At 38.5% G+C, this 22108-nt stretch overlaps 1 protein-coding gene across 2 annotated transcripts in view; it reads left to right on the top strand.

Annotated features, from left to right (window-relative positions):
- The window catches only part of RYR2 (ryanodine receptor 2), a gene marked incomplete at both ends in the record, with an annotated part of 724637 nt that overhangs the window by 408160 nt on the left and 294369 nt on the right, over positions 1-22108 (top strand). For both annotated transcript variants that reach the window (XM_079725493.1, XM_079725494.1), the window contains 2 exons: positions 2825-2928; positions 10580-10663. In XM_079725493.1, the coding sequence (XP_079581619.1) occupies positions 2825-2928; positions 10580-10663 (188 nt within the window). The remainder of the gene's footprint in view (positions 1-2824; positions 2929-10579; positions 10664-22108) is intronic.

The following is a 22108-nucleotide window of genomic DNA, read 5'->3' as shown; positions in this document are numbered from 1 at the left end:
AGTCAATTGCCAGAGGAGTTACTGACAGAATTTACCACAAGATTCACGATGAGGCAGAGATTTGAGTTATGGACAAAATTTGGAGAAAGATAATTACAGGCTAAGATTTAAAAACATCTCATAACAATTCCCCTCCAAAAAAAAAACAAAAAACCCGTACAGTAACAGGAACTGTTTAACAGGCTTACGCTCAAGAAAGATGATTTCTATTGCAAGCTTCTAAAGGTTGCCTAAATGATGACGTTCTACAGTGAACTTACTTATGTTTCTTCTTTTAAAAAAAGAGGAAATATAAGGTCTCATTATTATCTATTTTTGCAGTTAAATCCAGTTCATTTCAATACCATATCTTCTAATGCTGCTAGTCTGTAGATGCTGAAAGAGAATACGGTGCCTCTGAGCCATCCTGGTTGCTGCCAGTTACCCTTCACCTGGTCCTGTCTGGTTAAAGCAACCTTGGGCTTTATGTTTATTGGGCCTCCAGGGTGGAGATTAAGCACTTAGTCTGTTGCTGGCATCTGGCACCTTTCCTGGGACAGGGAACATACTCAAGTACTTGCTGATAGGACGAAACGGTTGTTTTCTTAGGGCTCATTCTGGGCAGGCACAGCTCCAGGTATCATATCAGAGGGTCAACAATTTGGGAGAGTCTCAAACTGACACATGAGGAGATTTCACATTGTTCTACCATGTAATAATTGACCTTGTGTCCTGCTTCTTTTACAAGGGCTTTCCTAAAACTCCTTCCAGATTAGTGGCCACCATCCCTGACTTTATGATCTCTGTTAGTCTAGACTTAGGTACATCCCTGTTATTGAGACTAATTCCATAAATTCTTTGACATTTTAAATGAAGTGTTCAACTGTGTTTTACTTTAGAGCAATTTGAACTGTTGAATAAGTTGGGGTTTTTTGTTTGTTTTTACTTTTTGGAAATAACTTAGTTTCTTTAAATGTCTTTGCGATGTGTTTCACAGGAGCATCATGTAAGAGCTCTGTTTTATGGAATAACATCAGGCCTGTCCATTCAGGCATTCGTGCGTCCCTTTTGCCTGATGTGCTTGGTACTGGGGTCACCAAATGGAAAAGACCTTGTTTTAGTCAGTTTGCCTTTTTTAAGAGCTTCTGGTTTAGCTGAGTGATAGATACACAAACAATAAGCTAAGTACTGTAGTGGAGATGCTAACTGTGAGGGAGGAATATTTACAGCTTTTCTGGTGAAATCAGGGAGGGCTTCCAGGAGGTGGTACATATTTGCTCTGTTGTTTCTGTGGAAGAGCAGTGAGCCTGGAGGCAGGAAAAGGGGTCAGGGAGAAGAGTCAGGTGGCCCAGGTGAAAGGTTGTGAGTTTCCCAACTGTGTGCCAGCAGTGGGGCTGGAGAGACATGACTGCAGATGTTTTGAAGTTCCACTATGGGATGTGGATAAGAGAGGGAAGGAAATCTGGGTAGATTTCTGGTTTTAGCTTGGACACCAGAGAGGATGATGGGGTGAGTTACTCTCTGGCGTAGAGAATAGAGGGGAAGTGGAAATTACACGAACACAGATTAAATTATCTCCGGAATTGGACATGTTCATTTTTACCTTTATGTTTAGAATTTAGTGTTACATTTTGTAATTCTAGATTTCATTTCCAAAGTTACACACTTGAATAAGTAAATAAACAGTGCTTTTGTGTAAGTCCTGTTCATTTGCAATGATCACTGGAAAGAAAGGAATAACTATCTTGTTTTTAACTTGGCGACTCCTGAAAACTTAAAAAAAAAAATTCTTACTCATGTTTACCTACTTTTTATGAGGCATTTATAAAGCCTGGTAATTATTACCATGGAGTAATTTGTTCCCTGACAGCATATGGCTGTGATCGTGGTGTCACCACGGCAGTAATGCCTGTGTAATTTTGGTCTCTAAGAAGATAAAAACCTAATTACTAATGCAAGGGTACAGAACATCTTTCTCATTAATTCATCCCTAAAATCTTGAATTTAGTTTATTCTGATTGCTAATCCATGTTTTCAAGGATTAATATGAAAAATGGCTGTGGGATGTTAACTGACTTTGGTAAAGCACTGGAGAGATTTGTGAGAGCAGAAGTAGCTTACGTGGGGTGAAATGAACAGCTGGAACCACCTCCAAGAGTCTGTATCAATCAGTCCTGATGTTAATTGATGTCTCTAATCTGTTTGGCTCTAAACACGTAAAACTTCCTGCACATCAAAACCAAGTGATTACTGCACCTTCTTACCTAGAATTCATTTCAGTTTACAAAATATTTGTTCTGTGCCTGCCATGTACCTGGCATGTTCTAGGTGCTGGGAACACATTGTCAAAAAGCAAAAGAGATCAAATTCCTGTTCCTTTGGTCATACATTCTAGTTGCAGGGAGATAGACAGTAATGCAATAAATAAAGACCTAGTCTGTTCACAGGTGGTAACTGTTACGGGAAAAAAAAAAAGTAGGGTGGGTGGGCAGATTGGCATATTAGGAAGGCAGGCAGGATGAGCCTCATTGAGAAAGTAAGATTTAAGCAAATGCTGGAAGTTGCTGGGAGAGTGGGCATGGGGGATTCAGGGTAGAGCAGGCATGGACACTGGGGCCAGGAACGGTGCCAAATGGAAGACATCAGGAAGCCCAGACAATGCCAGGCTTGACCACTGACCTCGAATATTAGCCGTGCCTGGGAGATGACAGAGGCAGCTTAGCTGGGGTGATGGTCTGGGTTTCCCTTCTTGCTTCCCCCTTCGCTTTCCTCCATGCAATTAGATTACCATCGCTAGTATCTGACCTTAGAAACTATTATATGTCGATATCCTGTTCTGTTTCAGGTTAGAGATGACAATAAGAGACAGCACCCGTGTCTGGTGGAGTTCTCCAAGCTGCCTGAACAGGAACGCAATTACAATTTACAGATGTCGCTTGAGACCCTGAAGTGAGTGTCTTAAATTTCCTATTTTCCTATCTGTATTACACAAAAGAAACCAAGTGTTGATATTATGCTTTAATTCATTTTAATTCCGGTTAGAAATTTCCATAATGCATTGGTTAGATTGAATCAATATTTGTTTGGAACAGACTTTGAGCATATTACTTTATGTCTTTGTGCTCTATGTAAGTATTTCCCAAAGAGTATTCTACAGATGTTTATGGGTATTTCGGAATACAAGGATTTTGGCATCGGATGCAGTGCTCCTCAGAATGTCAGTCATAAATTGTTACCAGTGTGTGACTAGGTAAATGAAGGTTTGAACAAGTGTTTAGAAATTTTTATACCAATTTAAGGTATTGCACTGCGCTTTGAATAATGGCATTTATTATTAGTGTTAGTGGTAATACCATATGATACTTTATACTAATTGGTATGTTTATTTATTTAGAGCTTTGCCTTTTCACATACACTCTCACTTACAGGTATTGGGTTAATCTTCCTAGCAGCACACTGGGCTGTGAGTGTTATTATTTCAGATTTACCAGTGATGTCACAGCCGAGGATTCTCATAGAGCTGTCAGATGCCCTGACAGCTAGTTAGTAGCTGTGCTGGGACTGGGATCCAGCTTCTCTAGCTTCTAGTTTAGAACAGTTTTTCACTGTAAGACTTGGTGATGCATGATCAGAAAATGGGGTCCTTTCATTAACTCAGTAATGGTTAGACAACTGTCAAATCAGCAAGTACTTAGGAAGTACCTTATTAAGTATATAGTTTTGCACTTTTCCATCCTTGATGGCCTCGAAGAACTGGATTTGTTCCAACAGGTCACTTATCTCAAAACCTGCTTATATTAGGAATAAACCAATACTTTTGTCCTTTCTCTGTTTTGTTTCAGTTTTGTTAAGTGCAAAGAGCTAGTTCTATTGAAGTTATTTTACCAAAGACCCAGAACATAAAACTTAGACACTGTTTCAAATTCTAGGATTTGGGTCCAGGTATATATCTTCAAAGATCTGGTAGTGATTTTCCTTATGAAAGTTAACAAATTGGGCCTAGAATGAGTTTAGGTTCTACTAGTAACTTAAAAGGAAAAGGAGTATATACAAATCGAGTGAATTGAGAAACCACTACAGGTAAAAAATGACAAAGCTTTCCTGTAATAAGGAATGCAGAACACATCACTGTGACCTCCTCTTCAGGGTCTCCTATCTTCCTTTGTGGTCTTGATGTGAAGCTTGTACATTTAGCTTGCTAATTCACGGCAGCCCATTATTTGCCCATCTTTTACAACAAAATGTTTTTATTGAAAGTTCATGGCCTAAGATATTTTAGTTAAATTTGCAGTACATTCCCTATAATTTTAGCAATTGACAGCTAAGCTAGCTAGGCAAATCCTGGGAAGACTGGAATGTAGAGATCTCCATACCAGTCTCCTTGGTATGTTGAGCCTTTGACTGCTACACATAACCTAATCTCATTCCTAACAGCTACTGGTGGCTGGTTTGATTAATCGTCAGACTGCACGTACCATGGTGCCGTTGCCTATGGCGAATGCTAATAACCCTTTTCATATTTGTTAATATTTATATGGTTTTATGATGAACTAATTTCACTTGTTTCTTTAAACTTTAAATTAGGGGAAAAAGAGCTCCTATTTCTCCAAAATTCACACTATGCCCAATTCCAGTAGTTAAAGAAAGTACAGTACTTTATGTATTTCCTTTATTCACTTGGTTAGTTGATAGGCAGTAGAGCAGAGTGGGTAAGAACATAGAGTCTAGATGGTTGGATGGTCTAGATTTAAGGACTTGCTCCTACAAAGGGAATCTTAGGTTCTCTGAACCTTAGACTTTTTAGCATCAGTTTAAAATGGGGATCATAGTGTATCTACTTTATGGAATTGTAGTGGGGACTAAATGATACAATACTGATAAAGCCTTTAGCACCGTAATGTCTAACAGAAGAAGCACTCTGTAAAGTTCAGTTTTTTAAAAAAAAAATAAAGCACTGTGGGTGGGATTAGCAACTTTACTCATTTACATTCTGAGGAGTGCCAAGTGACAAATAAACAAATGATTATTACAGAATATTCCTTATTTTGGATGTTGGGTGATTTTGTGTGAATATGAATTTTTGTTGCTCTTTCTGTGATTTTTTTTATCACGTAAATTGTCGAAAAAGACAGCTTACTTCCGATTTGAATGATCATCTGTGTGCTGTACAGCACTGCAGAAATTCTGACACCCTCTTCCAGAACAGCACTGTACCACCCTAGCCTAAGCTACCATTTTTTTAAGTTGAAGTATAGTTGATTTACAATGTTGTGTTAGTTTCAGGTGCACAGCACAGTGATTCAGTTATACATGTATATATATATATATATATATATATATATATATATATATGTATGTATATGTATGTATATTCTTTTTCAGATTCTTTCCCATTATAGTTTATTACAAGATACTGACTCTAGTTCCCTGTGCTCTACGGTAGGTCCTTGCTGGTTATCTATGTTATATACAGTAATATGTACAAATCCCAACCTCCTAATTTACCCCTTCCCCCCTTTCCCCTTTGATAACCATAAGTTTGTTTTGTATGTCTGTGGGTCTGTTTCTGTTCTGTAAATAAGTTCATTTGTGTCTTTCTTTCTTTTTTTTTTTTAGATTCCATGTATAAGTCAAATGCTATGATATTTGTCTTTCTCTTTCTGACTTACTTCACTTAGTATGATAATCTCTAGGTCTATCCATGTTGCTGTAAATGGCATTATTTCATTCTTTTTTATGGCTGAGTAATATTACACTGTGTATATGTACCACATCCTCTTTATCCATTCATCTGTTGAGGGACATTTAGGTTGCTTCCATGTCTTTAGCCTAAGCTACCATTATTCCCCACCTGAAACTATAAAACTGTCCCAACAGATCCAGTTGAAATATTAAGCTAGCTCTTCTCTTACCCATTCTGTACTCTGATCTTTTTCAAATATTTAGTGTCATTTCTCCCTATTTGAATTCCTTTAATGGCTTCCCATTGCTCTTAAGATAAAGGCAGTACCTTAATTTGCCCAGTGGTCCTGCAAGGTCTTGCTCCCCTTCTCACCACCATCATCATGTAGGAGGTACTCTGCTTTTTCCTTGCTTGCCGTCACACTAGTCTTTGTTTTGCACACCTGTTTGCATGTTCCTTCCCCCTTCTTTATGTCCATTTCCTGGAATGCTCCCCTCCATGCCCTGTTCTCATCCTTTACATCTCAGGTCACTTCTTCGGGAAACATTTGCTGAGCTCCTTGACTCAATAAAGCCCCCTTTCATAGGCACTCAGCCTGTTTATATCTCTCAGCCTAGAAACTGTCCAGTTATGTATAATGACAGGATAGCCTCTCTACTCCACCAGACCTAAGTTTCTTGAGGGCAGGCATCTGATTTTGATTTTATTCACCATCTTTTGAACTTTACACAGAGCTCAGTAAATATTTCTCGAATGAATGAACCAACGAATAAGCAATAAAGCTCAGTCTCTAGCCAGGCTTTTGTATACCAAGTGGTTATCATGGACAGGGTGCGTCCTGTTTTCTCTGTGGCTTTGTGCCAGTATGTTTCCTCTTCTTGTCGGTGGTCATATACTTGAAGTGCTAAATTGCATCACGAACCAATTATTGCCACTTAATCTTGTAGCAATATGTGCTGAATGCATATGCAGGTTACTGTGGGAAGCACAGGGATCAGATGGAGAGCCCACCTCCAGCTCATCCTTTTCCACTTCCCATACTCTGTTCCTCTCTGCTAACCTCTGCGCAAGCTCCACAGCTCACACTGCTCTCTCCCCACCCTCTGCAGACTTTAAAACCATTTTAAATGGGTGAGTTGAATGGTGTTAAGTCAAATAAAATGGTTTTAATAAAGATAATATAAAGACAAAAGAGTTCTTATTCAGAGAACTTGGTGTGGTTGATAGCATTGAATAGATATTTTAAATGATCTGTTGTTCTCATTTAAAAGTCTCTTTGGGTTAGACATAGAGTTCTTAGGTATGATACCAAAAATGCGATCTATAAAAGAAAACAAAATCAATACACTGGATTTCATTGAAAGTAAAACCTTTTGTAATACAAAAGAAACCACATAGGAGATGGAGACTCAGGCCACAGATAGGGAAAAAATATTTATAAATCATGTAAGTTTACATTTATAGGGTTTGTAGTAAATCGTACAAGTCCTGGTAAAGAACTTGTATACAGAATATATAGGTAACTCTTACAACTCTGTAATAAGAATACATACGACCCAAGTAAAAAACAGACAAAACGCTTGAGTATATATTTTAATAAAGAAGATATGTGAATGGCTAATAAGCACATGAAAAGATGCTCAACATCATTAGTCATTAGGAAAATGCAAACTGAATCACAATGAGATACTACCGCACACATGCTGGAATAGCCATAATCAAAATGACAGATATACTCAGTGTTGGTGCAGATATAGAAAAAACTGAAATCTACATGTATTACTGATGGGAATGTAAAATGGCCCTGCCACTTGGTGGTTTCTTAAAACGTTAAACATAAATTTATGATACAGCCTAGCAATTCTACTCCTACATACGTACCCAAGAGAAATGAAAGCCTATGTTGACACAAAGACATGTTCATAGAAGCGTTATACATAACATCCCCAAACTGGAAAAACTGCAAACATCCATCAGCTGATGAATGGATAAACAAAATGTAATGGAGCCATACAATGCAATACTATTTAGCAATAAAAGGAAATAAACTACTAATGTGCATTACAGCATGGATCAACCTAAAGAACGTGGTAAGTCAAAGAAGCCTGACATGAAAGATTTAATACTGTATGATTCTATTTAGATGAAATGTCCAGAAAAGGCAATTCTTTTTTTTTTTTTTTTTTGCGGTACGCGGGCCTCTCACTGTCATGGCCTCTCCCGTTGCGGAACACAGGCTCCGGACGTGCAGGCTCAGCGGCCATGGCTCACGGGCCCAGCCGCTCCATGGCATGTGGGATCTTCCCGGACCAGGGCACGAACCCATGTCCCCTGCATCGGCAGGCGGACTCTCAACCACTGTGACACCAGGGAAGCCCAGAAAAGGCAATTCTTTAGAGACAGAAAGCACATTTATGATTGCATGAGGGTGGGTATGATCAATGACTGCAGACAGGCATGGAGAATCTGATGGGGTGATGGAAATATTCTAAAACTGGGTTGTAGCGTTGGTCATACAGTGCTAGCCATTATCGTCACTTAATGTATTAGGCAGGGTTCTCCATATGTTATAATCAGATTTCTTGGTAGGCGTGCACTCAGAAGTTTAACTACCTGGATTTAAGATAAGTCCCAATGTTATTGTCACCCTTGAGTTCCCTTAGAGCTGGGTTTGGGATCCTACTTGACCCTTCCATAGCCCTGTACATATGTCACTGCATGCAAGACACTGTGTTATAGTTAATTTTTGTCTTAGTTCTCACTGGCCTATAAGCTTATCCCCAGAACTTAGCACAGGACCTGGCTTTCAAAAGATACTTATTGAATAGATAAATGAATGGAGGATGATGGCAGGAAACTTCCTGTTCCTTGGACAGTGTTTGAATAAGCATAGCCTGTGTTTGTTCTGTGAGTCAATTTTTGGTTCTTCTGTTGCCAGTCAATCTCATTTGAAGTGGCACATTCTTTAGATAATTTCATAGCTTCAGTTAGCTCTTGCTCTATCCATATTTTTGCAGTTTAACACTCCAAAGGTAATTTCACGGGCTCATCTCAATTTTGCCATATATAACCTAAAATTTAACTTGATAACGGTGTGTGTAAGTGTGTGGGCTTGTGTGTGTGTGTGTGTGTGTGTATCTATATCTATATCTCCATATTGTCGTTTTTTAAATGTGATGGAGGGTAAGTATAGATGGATTTTAGATACTTGCTACCTTCCTTTTGCAACTAACCACACCTTAGAAATTCTGTCATCCACAGAGTTTATGCTGTTGCATCTTATTCTATTCAGATAGGTGGAACCACTCACTGTCATGAATAGTAAAGGATGTTGTTCTCCCTGAGTCTGGGGACTTTTAAGGTTGAGTTCTAAATGTGAATGGTGAGGATCTTTCTTGGGAAAATCAACAAAAGCTTATTCATTAAAGGGAGTAAAAAAATACAGTGTATCTAAACACTGGATAAACTGTTTCTGGCCAGTTGGAACCCTGATGTGTCATGTGAAAGGGAGATTTTTCTAGAGTAGAAAGTCCAGAAAAGGACTTAAAAACATATGGGGACTTCAGTATATCATAAAAGTAGCATTTCAAGTAAGTGATAAAAATGGATTATTCAGTAAATATTTTGTGGAGAACTGGGTATCCATCTGGGAAATAAAGTTAACTTTCTACCTTAAGATATATAGCCTCCCCTGCCCCACCCCTTCCCCGTCAAAAAAGCAAGGACGTTTCCTTCAAGTGATTTAACAATTGGGAAATCTCTTTCTAAGTATCACATAAAACTCAGAAGCCATTTTTAAAAGATAGAAAGATTCAGTTATGTAAAAACAAATTTAAAGCTCTACATAGAACAGCATAAAGAAAGTAAAAAGACAAATAACAAACTGGAGAAAATATTTGTAACTCATATCTCATATATTTGAAGAGCTTCTGAACTGCAACAACAAAGCCCAAATCTACCAGAAAAGTGAATAAGGAATGTTTTCACAGAAAAAAGGAAGTACAGATATCACCAAAGCATACGAAAAAGGTGCTCAAGTGCACTTATATTAAGAAAAATGCCAATTAAAACTGTAAATGAGACATCTCATTAGCATATTAATTGATAACTCTGTGTTGGACCAGGTATGGGAAATAGGCAGTGTCATAGCTTGCTGGTGGAAATATAAATGATTGCCAGCTCTATAGACATTTGGCAATATTTGTCAAACTCTGAAATGTACCACCCCTGTGACCCAGTAATTGCATGTAGGAATTTATCCTACAGATGAAGGATATAGTACATGTATTAAATGTATAAGGTTATTCATTGCATCATTGTTTGTAATAACAAAAGATTGTGAACAGAGAATTGGCTAAGACATTATGACACACTCAGTGAATGGAACACTTCAGAACTATTAAAAAATAAACCAGCTTTATATGAAGGAGAGTAAGTCAAAGTCATATATCAAAGTTATATTGTAAAGTCAAGATAGCAAATTGTGGAGAACTCTTACACATAACCAATGTGTAAAAGGAAAGCAGAAACAACAATGACACATACACACACACACATACACACACACCACAGCTGCTTTAGAATATGCATAGATTGTAGCAGGACATTCAGGAATTAGTAGCAATCAGTGCCTTTAGGCAAAGAAACAGGAATAGAAGGAAGGGATTGTAGAGAGACTTACTTTTCAGTATGTTCCTTTTTGTGTTTGAATTGAAACATTTAATTTTCAAATGTCCTACTCATTACTCAACAGTAAATAATTTACAACTAAGTAAGCTTTCCTTTTGCTTTAAAAAAAAATACTTCTCTCTGCATTTGAGGTGGACTGTTATACCTCATGCCTAGCTGCTATTATGTTGGGTTGTTCTGTACATAGGGAAGGAATTGTTGCAGCTTATGTCTGATTTTCTTTTCCAGGACTTTGTTGGCATTAGGATGTCATGTGGGTATATCAGATGAACACACCGAAGAAAAGGTGAAAAAAATGAAGCTGCCGAAGAAGTAAGTTGAATGTCTAAGCAATATTAAATAGTCTGTGCCTTACTTTAGTGTTACTGCACCCACAAAACTCTTGATGGAATCCTAGATGCCTTGCTTACACATAAGCTATAAAATTCAGATTCAAAATTTAAGCTTGCTGTATTACACTAGGGGCTGCATCAAGGCCATGGTGGGGTGAGAGTCCATCACAGTGCCCAGAGGGGAAACAAGCTCACAAAATATTTGATAGTGTGTTATGAGTTTGTTATTTTTGTTTTGTGTATGTGCGTGTGAACACGTGTGCCCACATCCTAACTGATTGGATATGGTTTCCCACTTTCCACCAGAAGGTGTATAATTTTGTTTATTTTTACAAAGAAAATCTATTTTAGGAGTAGTTATGCAGTCAGTGTTATCATTTCCACTTTAAGATGAAAAACCTGAGGCACTGGATGCTCTTGGAGTTATTTTGCTTGCTATGCTACAATCTCTGTGACCTTGTTTAACTTCTTAAACTTTAGCAGCTTTCTCATCTGCTAACAGGTATTAATACGGGAAGTTTTAGGGATTAAATGAGTATAAGTGCTTAATAAATGACAACTGTTACATATTGTTACTTTTTCTCTATTTAGTTTAGTTTAAGTATTCAAGCCACTCTTCCGAGGCCTGCATGTTGTAAATAGCAGGCCTGGAAATGTGCTAAGTAATATCATGGAGATAAAAACAAAGTAGCCACTCCATAATTTCTATCAGTCACCCCAGATAAACATAGAATTAAAGTAGAAACCATGAGCTTGCTATGCGAGTGCAAATTCTAGCAGGTCCTTTAGGCCACCAAACCTTTTTACTCAGGGCTTCCATTAAAAAAATATGTATAACAGCATATCCTACAAGGTTATATATATATAAAGTATAGGACTAGTTTTGAGGCTCAAACCATATATGCATAAAACATATGTACATATTTTTAGGGATATATGCTTATTTGATAAGACTTTTTGTAAAGCCGTGGCATCATAATTCTAGATAGTAACTACCTTTGTTGGAGTACAGGCAAGGGTGTTGAAAGGGGGGGAGCACAAAGATAAATACAAGGGTGTTGGTAATGTTCTAATTTTTAACATGGTGGTGGGTTAATGGAGTTCATTTCATTATAATGCTTTAAAGTATATTCTCTTGTGTGTATCCAAAAATAGTTATTTTTAAAAATAAAAATATGACAGGTATACATCCAAATATGTCATTAATCTCACTAAATGGAAATCAGTGAAATTCTCCAGGTGAGATATAGTGATTGTCAGATTAGATTCAGAAGGATAACTCATGTTGTATACACCTCACAAAAATAAAACCCAGCTACAGGAGACACATCGAGAAATTCAGAACGTGAAAAGTTGAAAAAAAATGAGAACATGATGTTCCAAGTAATATTATTCAAAAGGAAACTGCAATTTCCTTTTTGTCAGTTGCCTTATATAAGACAAAATAAGGCAAAATTAAGGAAAGAAGGACGCTGTATAAGGATCCACAAAATAAGCATTATGCTAATACTACTCATGTATGCACCAAGTAAAATGGCTTCAAAAAATCAAGAAAGCAAAATATTAATAGATTTTCCAAAATAAATAGACAAATGTAAAATCATAGTGATAATTCCTTACACAACTCCCAGAAACTAATATGTGTAACAGATAAATATTAATGAAGAATAATAAAAATTTAACCCCCTATAAATTAAAAGCTTGACATATATAGAACACTGAACACATAGAACATTTATAAAACTCAACATCCTTTACAACATGAGGACATTGATATTGTAAATATCATATTTATTGAATCACAGGAAATAACAGTAACAATAAAAAAAATCATGTAAAATCATGACATTTAAAACTTTTAAAACATAGTTCTAAATAGCTTATAGATCAAACATATCATTGTGAAAATTTAAAATACAAGAATAGCAAAGGCAAAGACTTCATATCAAAACATAAGAGTTGCATATTTAAATCAATACTTGGAGAAAGCATGTTTTAGAAACCTAATAAGCAGGAAGAAAAATCTCTGAAAAGATTGATAAAAGAAGAAGGAAATATTTCTTTTAGCAATTATAGGGATATTTTCAAGAGGGACCGCAAACTATAACAAATTTATTAATTAACAAATTAGTTTCTAAGTTAAATGATATTGACAATTGTATATAGTATTATCAAAACTGACCCATGAAGAAAGAAAATGTTAATAGAACTACAGCTATTAAAGGAATTGAATTAATAGTTTAAAATACACACACACATCCCAAACCACTATTCTATTGATTTCCAGCAAATATTTAAGAATGAGTAATCTCAAATGAAAAAGAAGCAGCACTTTACAGCTTATTATCTATGAATAAAATAAATAAAATAAAGCCCAGATGAGGGTAGTGTGAGGAAGGGAAATTGTAATCCAGTTTCACTTATGGGCATAGATACAAAAAAATGCTAAGCAAAATATTAGCAAACTTAGCAGTATATTATGGCCCAGCTAAATTTATTCCAGTAATAAAAAGATGGGTTAACGTTAGAAAATATATTTATTCACACTAGAGTGAAGGAGAAAATTCATATGATCATACCAGTATATTTAGTAATAAATATTTCATAAAATGTTTTACTTATAAGCATATGAACTCTTAGCAAACAATAATCTGAGAGAACCTTCTTAACCTGACAAAAGGCAAATAGCAACCAATAATCTATAAGGTAAAACCCCAAAGCTTTTCCTTTAGGATTCAGGAATAAAACATATAAACTACTATTACCTGATGTATTCAATATAGCCAATGCAGTGAGACAAGAGAAAAATTATGAGTTTTGGAAAGGAAGAAAACATACTGTTGTCAATAGCAGGTAATTTTATTGCATTGAAAACTCAGGAGGATCTACAGTATTATTTGCTGACAATAAGTACAGCAATATTGCTAGATCAGTACCTTTAAAATATCATTTAGAAGTGCAAAAAAAAAAACAAAAGAAAGAAAAAAAGAAATCCCTAAGGTAGATGAGAAATCTAACCAAAGAGGTGCGAGACCTCTGTAGACTAAATGTTAAAATTGGATTTAAAGTCTTTAAAGACTATCTAAATAAATAGAGATAGATCATGATCATGGATGGTACAACAAATATATCAGTTCTCCCCCAATTAATCTTAGAATCAATATTATTCCAGTCATTCTGCCAACAGAGGTTTTTAAGCAGCTTGCTAAGCTATTCTAAAATATATGTGGAATTTCAAAAGTTCAAGAATATCTAGAAGTCTTTTACAAAAGAAGATAAACTTGCTCTGCTAGATATCAAGACTTACGATAAAACTATGGTAATGAAGGAAGTGTTACAATGGTATTGGGATAGACAAATTGAGACAGAGTTCCCAAATATATACATGCATATATACAAATTTGACATATGCCAAAGGTCTTGTTATAGATAAGTGGGGAAAGGAAAACTGTTCCATCAATGGTATTCATGTAATTGACTAGCAAACTAGAAAAAAGTTAGGTCTCTACCTTATGCTATACACAAACATTTGCAGGTTAATTTAAGACCCAATTGCCCAAAACAAAAATACTTTTTGAAGACAAGTGGAATAACTTCATGACCATGAGGTGGAGAAGGACTTTTAAATCAGAAAAAAACACAAAACACAAAAGAACGCTCACTTCATTTAAGTCTTTGCTTAAGTATAAACTCCTCTGAGAGGTCTTCCTTAGGCATTCTATTTATAATGCTCTGATCATTTTCTTTAGCCTGCTTTATTTTTTCACTTACACTTCTACAGCTGACGTTATTTATTCGTTTAGCTTTTGGGTCACCTAAACTGAAATATGCACTCAATAAGAGGCCGGGGCTTTGTTTACTGCAAGGCCCCCAGTTTCTAAAATACCTAGTACAGGAGTGATGTCTGTAACATGACAGCATAAGATGTTCCTCCTTTTCATCCCCCTTTTATAAATCAGTGAATTAGATATCCGTACATGAGTAAGAGTCCCTTTGTGGGGTTTCTGCAATTTGCACCTAGCTCTCAGGGACCCAAGAGGAATCTTGCTCACCAGTGCATCTGGTAGGAGATAGAGAAACCTCCCGATAAGCTGCAGAACTAATGAAGCCAGTAAGGCTGCCTGGGCCCCTTTCCTGGCTGTGGGACCAGAATCTGGTGAGTGTGAATCAGGCAGGTACGCACCCGTGACAGACAACTTGCAGAAGTCCAGCCCTCCCAAAGGGAGATGCCACCACACCATTGGAGAAAAAAAGAACAAAGAAAACAAACAAACGAAAAAAGAAACAGGGGTTTGATCACAGCGGAAGCAGTAGGAGAAACTTTTCCCAGCACCACCCCACCCCCAAGAAGGTGGTTATCAGGCTGATTTATGTGGCAGAGACATCTCTTCCTTGGAGAAAGAGGAGGAGCATGAGAGTGCCCTACTGCCTTGGCTGGGTGGGACTTGGCTGGAGAAACCCATTTCTCTCCACTGGCACCTGGAGTACTAAGGTGGGAGCTTGCAGCTAGGGGCTGGGAAGACTTTGAAATAGAAGTAGATAAGAATTTCAAAAGGCCTTAAAGGGACTGCACTCTACAGAAAGTCTACCCACATGCCTTTGGGAGTGCCACTCTCGGGATCTCCCTACCAGGACTTTGGGCACCCCTAACTCACCAAGTGCTAAACCCACACCTCCCTCCCACTCTGCTGCCAGCTCCCTGTGCACACTTCTGGTCAAGGAGAGTGAGCTCCAGTAGACAGACCATGTGGATGTGCAAGGGAGAAACCACAAGCTTGAGCTATAGCGCCGCCTTCTGGAAAACAAAAGAGAGGTTTCTGATAGCCAGCCCTGGTGAGTTATAAGAACCAGAAAAGACATGAAAGCTCAGTTAAGGTGCTTTCTGCTACTTCAAATGCAAAAAGCAGAAACACATGACTACAACCAATGTGGGAAAGTCAAGGGAATATGGCATCACAAAAAGAGGATGGTAATTCTCCAGCAGCTGAGCTCAATGGCATGGAATATTGTGATCTAACTGATAAAGTATTCAAAATAGTATTAAGAAATTCAGCGAGCCACAGGAGAACTCAGAAGGGCAATTTAGTGAAATCAGAAATAAAATTAATGAATGGAAGGAGTACTCTAACAATTAGAGAATGAAATTATAAAAAGAGCCAAACAGAAATACTGGAACTAAAGTATTCAATGAATGAGATGAAGAAGGTAACACAGAACATGTGTAGCAGAGCAGACCATGTAGAAGAAAGAGTAAATGACTTGCAGGATAGGAATATAGAAATAATACAATTAGAAGAGGACGTGAAACTAAGATTTAAAAGAGTGATGAAAGCCTATAAGAGCTATCAGATTCTATCAGAAAAACAAATATCTGAATAATTGGGCTCCAGAAGGAGAGGAGAGGGAGAAGGGGGCAGGGACTTTGTTTAAAGAAATAATAGTTGAGAACTTCCCAGGCCTGGGAACAGACTTAGACATACAACTCCATGAAGCTAAAGAACACCCTATTATCTCAATGTAAAAAGACTTCCTCCAAGACACATTGTAATGAAACTGTCAAAAATCAGTCATAGGGCTTCCCTGGTGGCACAGTGGTTGGGAACCCGCCTGCCAATGCAGGGGACATGGGTTTGAGCCCTGGTCTGGGAAGATCCCACATGCTGTGGAGCAACTAAGCCCGGGCACCACAACTACTGAGCCTGCGCTCTGGGGCCCGTGAGCCACAACTACTGGGCCTGCGTGCCTAGAGCCCATGCTCCACAACAGGAGAGGCCCACACACTGCAACGAAGAGCAGCCCCCGCTTGACGCACCTAAAGAAAGCCCGTGTGCAGGAACGAGGACCCAAAGCAGCCCTAAATAAATAAATACATAAATAAATTAATTTTAAAAAATCAGTGATAAAGAAATTATCTTAAAGCACATCAGGGGAACAAAAAAAGTAAGGTACAGAGGAGCCCCATTAGGCTGTCAGCTGATTTCTCAGCAGAAACTCTACAGGCCAGGAGAGGGTAGAATGACATATTCAAAGTGTTGAAAGATTAAAATTGCCAGCCAAGAATAGTGTATGCAACAAAGTTACCTTTCAGATGAGAAGGAGAAATAAAGCCTTTCCCAGACAAAAGCTGAGGGAGTTCACCGCCAGTAGACCTGCCTTGCAAGAAATGCTGAAAGGAGTTCTTCAAGCTGGAATGAAAAGGTGCTGATGAGCAACAGGACAACATACAAAAGTATACAAGACACTGGTGATGGAGAAACAGGCAGTTTGACCCAGAGAGTTGTAACTCCATGTTAGGGAGGTGTGTTAGCCACTCAAGTATAGTATAAAAGTTAAAGGCAAAGAGTAGTAAAAAGAACTATAGCTACTATAAATCATTAATGAATATACAACATAAAAAGAGATAAGTTGTAACATCAGTAATATCAGTTGTAATATCAGTAATATGAGTAATATAAGATGGAGGAGTAAAGATGGAGCCTTCATAGGCTTTCACAGATGAGTTGTGATAGCTGATAAGCCTAAAATGGATTATTTTATCTATACGATTTTTAATGTAATTTACAAGGTTACCACAAGACAAAAGTCTATATAGAATGGATTCACAAAGACAAAGAAAGGGAAAACAGCACACCAACATGGAAAATAATCAATTTACGGAAGTAGACATAGAAGGAGAAAGAAACAATGGAAATACAAAGCAACCAGAGAGCCATTAATAAGATGGCATTAGTGTGCCCTTACATATCAATAATTACTCTAAATGTAAATGGATTGAATTTGCCATTCGAAAGGTATGGAGTGGTTAGGTGGGTAAAAACACAAGACCCAACTATATACTGCCTACAAGAGACCCATTTCAGATTTAAGGATACACATAGACTCAAACTGTAATTAGAATGATGTGCTACATTCCCTATTTGAAAATAGGCAATCTGAGTGTTAGGTGTTTTTTTTTTTTTTTTTTTTTTTCTGGTAATACAGATCATTTCACTTAAAATCCTTAAAGACTTTAAAAAAATATGTGATTGATTGTAACTCAGTTCTCCCTTTCTCCCTCTTCCTCCTCTCTAAACAAATCAGCAGGCAGCTGAATGGTACAGCACATAACGGTCTGTTCTTAAATTCATAAACCTTCCCACATTTGTTGTAAAATTAAGCTCTTGACCCACTGCAGAGTTTGATGAGCAGTGTCCAGTTGCCACAGGAATAAAGAAAAATGCAACTGAAAAAGAATCCAGTCCCAGAGCTTGTGGTTCCCAGTATCTCATATCCCTGAGTAGCTGAGATTTTTTTAAGATGTAAAGGTTTAAATGAAAATAAAATTCTTGTCTGAATACCAATGCCTTTTATTCAGACTTTTTGTTAGCACTCCTCTGCTGTTAAACCAAAACATAGGTCAGGACCTGGTTGCTTGTATGTATCACTGGGAAGTAAGAGGTAGTGTTGAATTGTGGAAGAACATATTCGAATCCTTTGAGAGGTATTTAAGACTAGTGCTAAATTTCCTCGCTCCTGCATCACTTCCTTCCCCCTCATGCTGTGTAGCCACTGTAGTGATGGGAAGTGGTATCTCTCAAGCATATTGGGGCAGATAGAAGGTTAAGAATGATACTCTCAATGCTTATATGTATATGTAAATTTAAAATGGCTTTCGGAAATGAATGCTTAGAGGGATACCGAATGTGCAGACCCATATTTATACTGTGCATATAGACACAAGCACATGCACAAAATTCAGTGTATGTAAATATTTACCTAAATGAAAAATAGTGTTACAAATGCAGCTGGATTTTTTTCTGTGAGGATGAGCACTGTGATTGTGAAGAAAAAATTATTTATATACGCTTTTTATGTGTAGCGAGTAAATTTCACAGACCACAAATTTTAAAATGTGCTCCTATGTAATGTTCTTCATTTGCTCTCGTCGGACTTAATTTCATATTTAAACCCAATGGGCCTTGCAGCCAGAATGCAGCTTGATAGTGGAAACCTAATCCTTGTCTGTTCAGTACAAACTCCATTAAAATCACTGTTTTCTGTGTTTATTCTCACCTTTAAGTTTTGATTCAAAGGTCACCTTCTCCAAGCTGTCTTTCTCTACCTCTTTAAAATTGCACCCTATTTTATTTTATTTTATTTTATTTTATTTTATTTTATTTTTTTTTTGCGGTACGCGGGCCTCTCACTGTTGTGGCCTCTCCCGTTGTGGAGCACAGGCTCTGGACGCACAGGGTCAGCAGTCACAGCTCACAGGCCCAGCCGCTCTACGGCATGTGGGATCTTCCCAGACCGGGGCACGAACCCGTGTCCCCTGCATCGGCAGGCGGACTCTCAACCACTGCGCCACCAGGGAAGCCCGCACCCTATTTTAAATTGTACTTCCTCTCATGCTTCCTTTTCTACTTGATTTTTCCTCATGGCACTTATATCCTCTGACATACTATTATTTTATGTTTATTTTGTTTATTGCCTGATTCCTCATCTAAACGTAATTTCTGTAAAGATACAGATTGTTTGTCCATGTTATTCAGTGTTATTAGTTCCTGGAACAGGACCTGAAATATTCGACTACAGAATGAATATTTGTTAAGTTTGAATTCAAGTTGTACCCCCGTCTTACTCCCAGGGCTCTACGTCTGTTTTGGACACTCACCTGATGGGGAGGGGACATTGGATCCTTGGGCATTCTCTTTTGAGTTTGCTGTCAGGGGCTGAATTACATCAAAGAAAACTAGAGCCAGACAGAAGCTAAAGCCATCAAGGCAAATTTTATTCCAGAACTATTGCAATAGGGGAAGAGAGACCTCAGTATTTACATACAGCAAGAACAAGTGGGGATTTGTAGCTCAGGACCAGAGTGGGGGACAGTGGATGGAAAATTGCTAAGAGGAAACATTAAGGAAAAGGGGGATTCTGGTAAAACCAACTTGATAGGGTTCTTGCTGAAGGCACACCAGAGTGATAGGATATCAAAGGCGGGGGATGAGGAGTGGGATTGGAGGTCACCGGTGGGGGATTTCCATTAACTTGACCTAGCAGGGTTCTTGCTGAAACTGGACTAAATGAAACAAGGACAGAGCCCAAGGTCAGAGGCCAGGTCAGAAAGAGGGCTCAGAGGAGCCTGACTCAAGTTTGGCCAAAGGGAAGTCTTTGTTAATTGTCTTCGTTCGTCTCTGCTGGCATCTTACTGATCTCGGGTGGCCTCGGCCTGCAGCGGCTTGAAGCAGGATTTCGATTCCTGGCCAGAGACTGAAGTCGGGCTGTGGCAGTGAGAGGGCTGAATCCTAACCCCTAGACCAGTGGTCAGTGACAAGGCCCCTGGCCCATCAGCTTTGTAGAAATGAATTCCCTCAAAGAGGTGGGAAGTAGTGAAACAGGTAAAATGTTTATTAGGAGGAAAAAGGGTACGTGTGAATAGACTAACACGGGCAGATGCAGAGAAAGAGTCGTGCCCTCATGGCAGTTTGAATCACTTATATGGGACATTTCTTCTGGGTTTCCTGTGGCCAATCATCTTGCTTTGCCTGGTTCTGAGTCTGTATTTGGTTCAACTCAGGGTCCTCCCGTGTGTGCACGTACATCTCTTAGCCAACATGGATTCTAGCGAAAAGGCCTATGGGTAGGTTGACATCACCTACCGTTGGGTGGCGCGCCCTCCCTTTTTGACTGCCGAGGAGGCTTTCTATGTATGTGTAGTTGAGAAGGCCTCCTTGGCTTCGAGAAAGGAAAATGTGGTCTCTCTACGTTTTTATCTGGGCAGGGCTCAGCTCCTCTCATTATCCTCCTGCTCTTGTCTTCATCTTGGAGTACCTGTCCACAGGGGACAGATTCCAGCTTCTCGGCCTGGGGCCCATCTATCTCCTGCCTCATTATGGGATGCGCGTTTTCCTGACTGATGTTTGGACCACACCCTGGGACTCTCCTCCTCATCTCTTTCTGAGACCTCCAGGTCCTTGCTCTACTTTTAGCTTCACTCATGCCTCTTTAAGAGGTGGCTGGAAACCTAGGAATGCTCTCTCTGGCAACTTGGGGACTGCAGTCTCTTGGTGGAGGGAGGAGGGAAGGTTGCCTGGCAGCCTAGACTTGGTTTGTTGCCAAATCTGTTCTCCTGAAACTGTGCTGCACAAGGGTTAGGGTGTGGGAGATTCTGGAACCTGGCCATTCTCCTGGGTCCAATCTGGTAAGCAAGACAGAAGTTCCCCTCAGCTCTGGATCTGTCTGGTCTCCATCTGGGCAGGGGGATGGAGAGCCCTGGCTTCCCTCCAGCTCTCCTCTCCTCCAGGCTCTGGAACATTCAGCCTGTCTGGGGCTGGACAGACTGGACTCTTTATCTGGTCTCCTTTTATGTTCTGACACATCAGGGCCTTGCGCTTTTGGTATTCATAAGTAGAGCTTTTAATATCAGAAGGCCTTTCTCTAAAGACTGTTGTCTCTGCAGTGAATTTTCAAAGCCTATTTTAAAAATCCAAAAGCCAAGAATGGCTTTTTTTTGGTCTCTCTTGAAATGATCCTCTCTTGGTTTTGTTTCAAACAGGCTGTGAGGTACAGGAAGGCCTTGGGTTAAAAAAGGAATTAGTGGTGGGGCACACACAAGGCATATCATCATATTACACATTTATTTAAAAACAAAACGAAGAATTGTACTAGTAGAAGAAATAGGTCCCTGTCCTTTTCCTTTCTAATTTCTACACTGAAATTATTTTCCTGTATTTGTTTTCTGGAGAAGGGTTTTTGAATATTCTCTCTCTCCTTTCTGTGAGAATGTCAGCCCAGTATTCATTTTTGATAGATGTGCTTCCAGCAAAACTTGTTCTTAATATCTCTGGCGTGCAGTCATCTGAGATTTTTCCCATTTGTTCCAAGGTACTTGAAGTGCTGATTTGGTTTTGAAATTTACAGCTAACATCCACTGAACTTGGACATAATCTTTTCATGTTTACTGTGCATCTTTCACAACGTAATGACTTCCAAGCTTCATTTAACCTGATTTATACTAAACAAGTAAGCTTGAGAGGTGGGAGAGGCTGGAAAAAAAGAAAAGGCTTGTTCCTCGGTGTTTTTGGTATTCTGCCACATTTTTGTTGCACCACTTTAATTGGCCCTTAAGTGATATTCTACTGAACACTTTTTTCAAAGGCTCATTTAGAATTCCTGCTTAGAAAAAAATGTGGGTCAGGTGGGAATGGAGCACAAAACTGAACTGCTGCTTCACATGACAGTTCATCAGTAGGGCTAAGTATTATCAGTTTTTTGTTTACATCTTTGGTAATTTGATGCAAATGAAACTGGCAGTTTGCCAGTAGGTTTTTCTTTTTTTCAGGCAAAGACGTATTTAAAAAGAGATTTTACTGTAAGAAAACTGACGCCCAGAGAGTTTATGTAATTTGTTAATCTCACTTTTAAAATATTATTGCATTATATACTA

The sequence above is a fragment of the Hyperoodon ampullatus genome (genome assembly GCF_949752795.1).
Source record: "Hyperoodon ampullatus genome assembly, chromosome: 1".
Lineage (NCBI taxonomy): Eukaryota > Metazoa > Chordata > Mammalia > Artiodactyla > Ziphiidae > Hyperoodon > Hyperoodon ampullatus.
The sequence above is the reverse complement of the archived record's forward strand: the minus strand, read 5'-3'. Positions and strand labels throughout refer to the sequence as shown.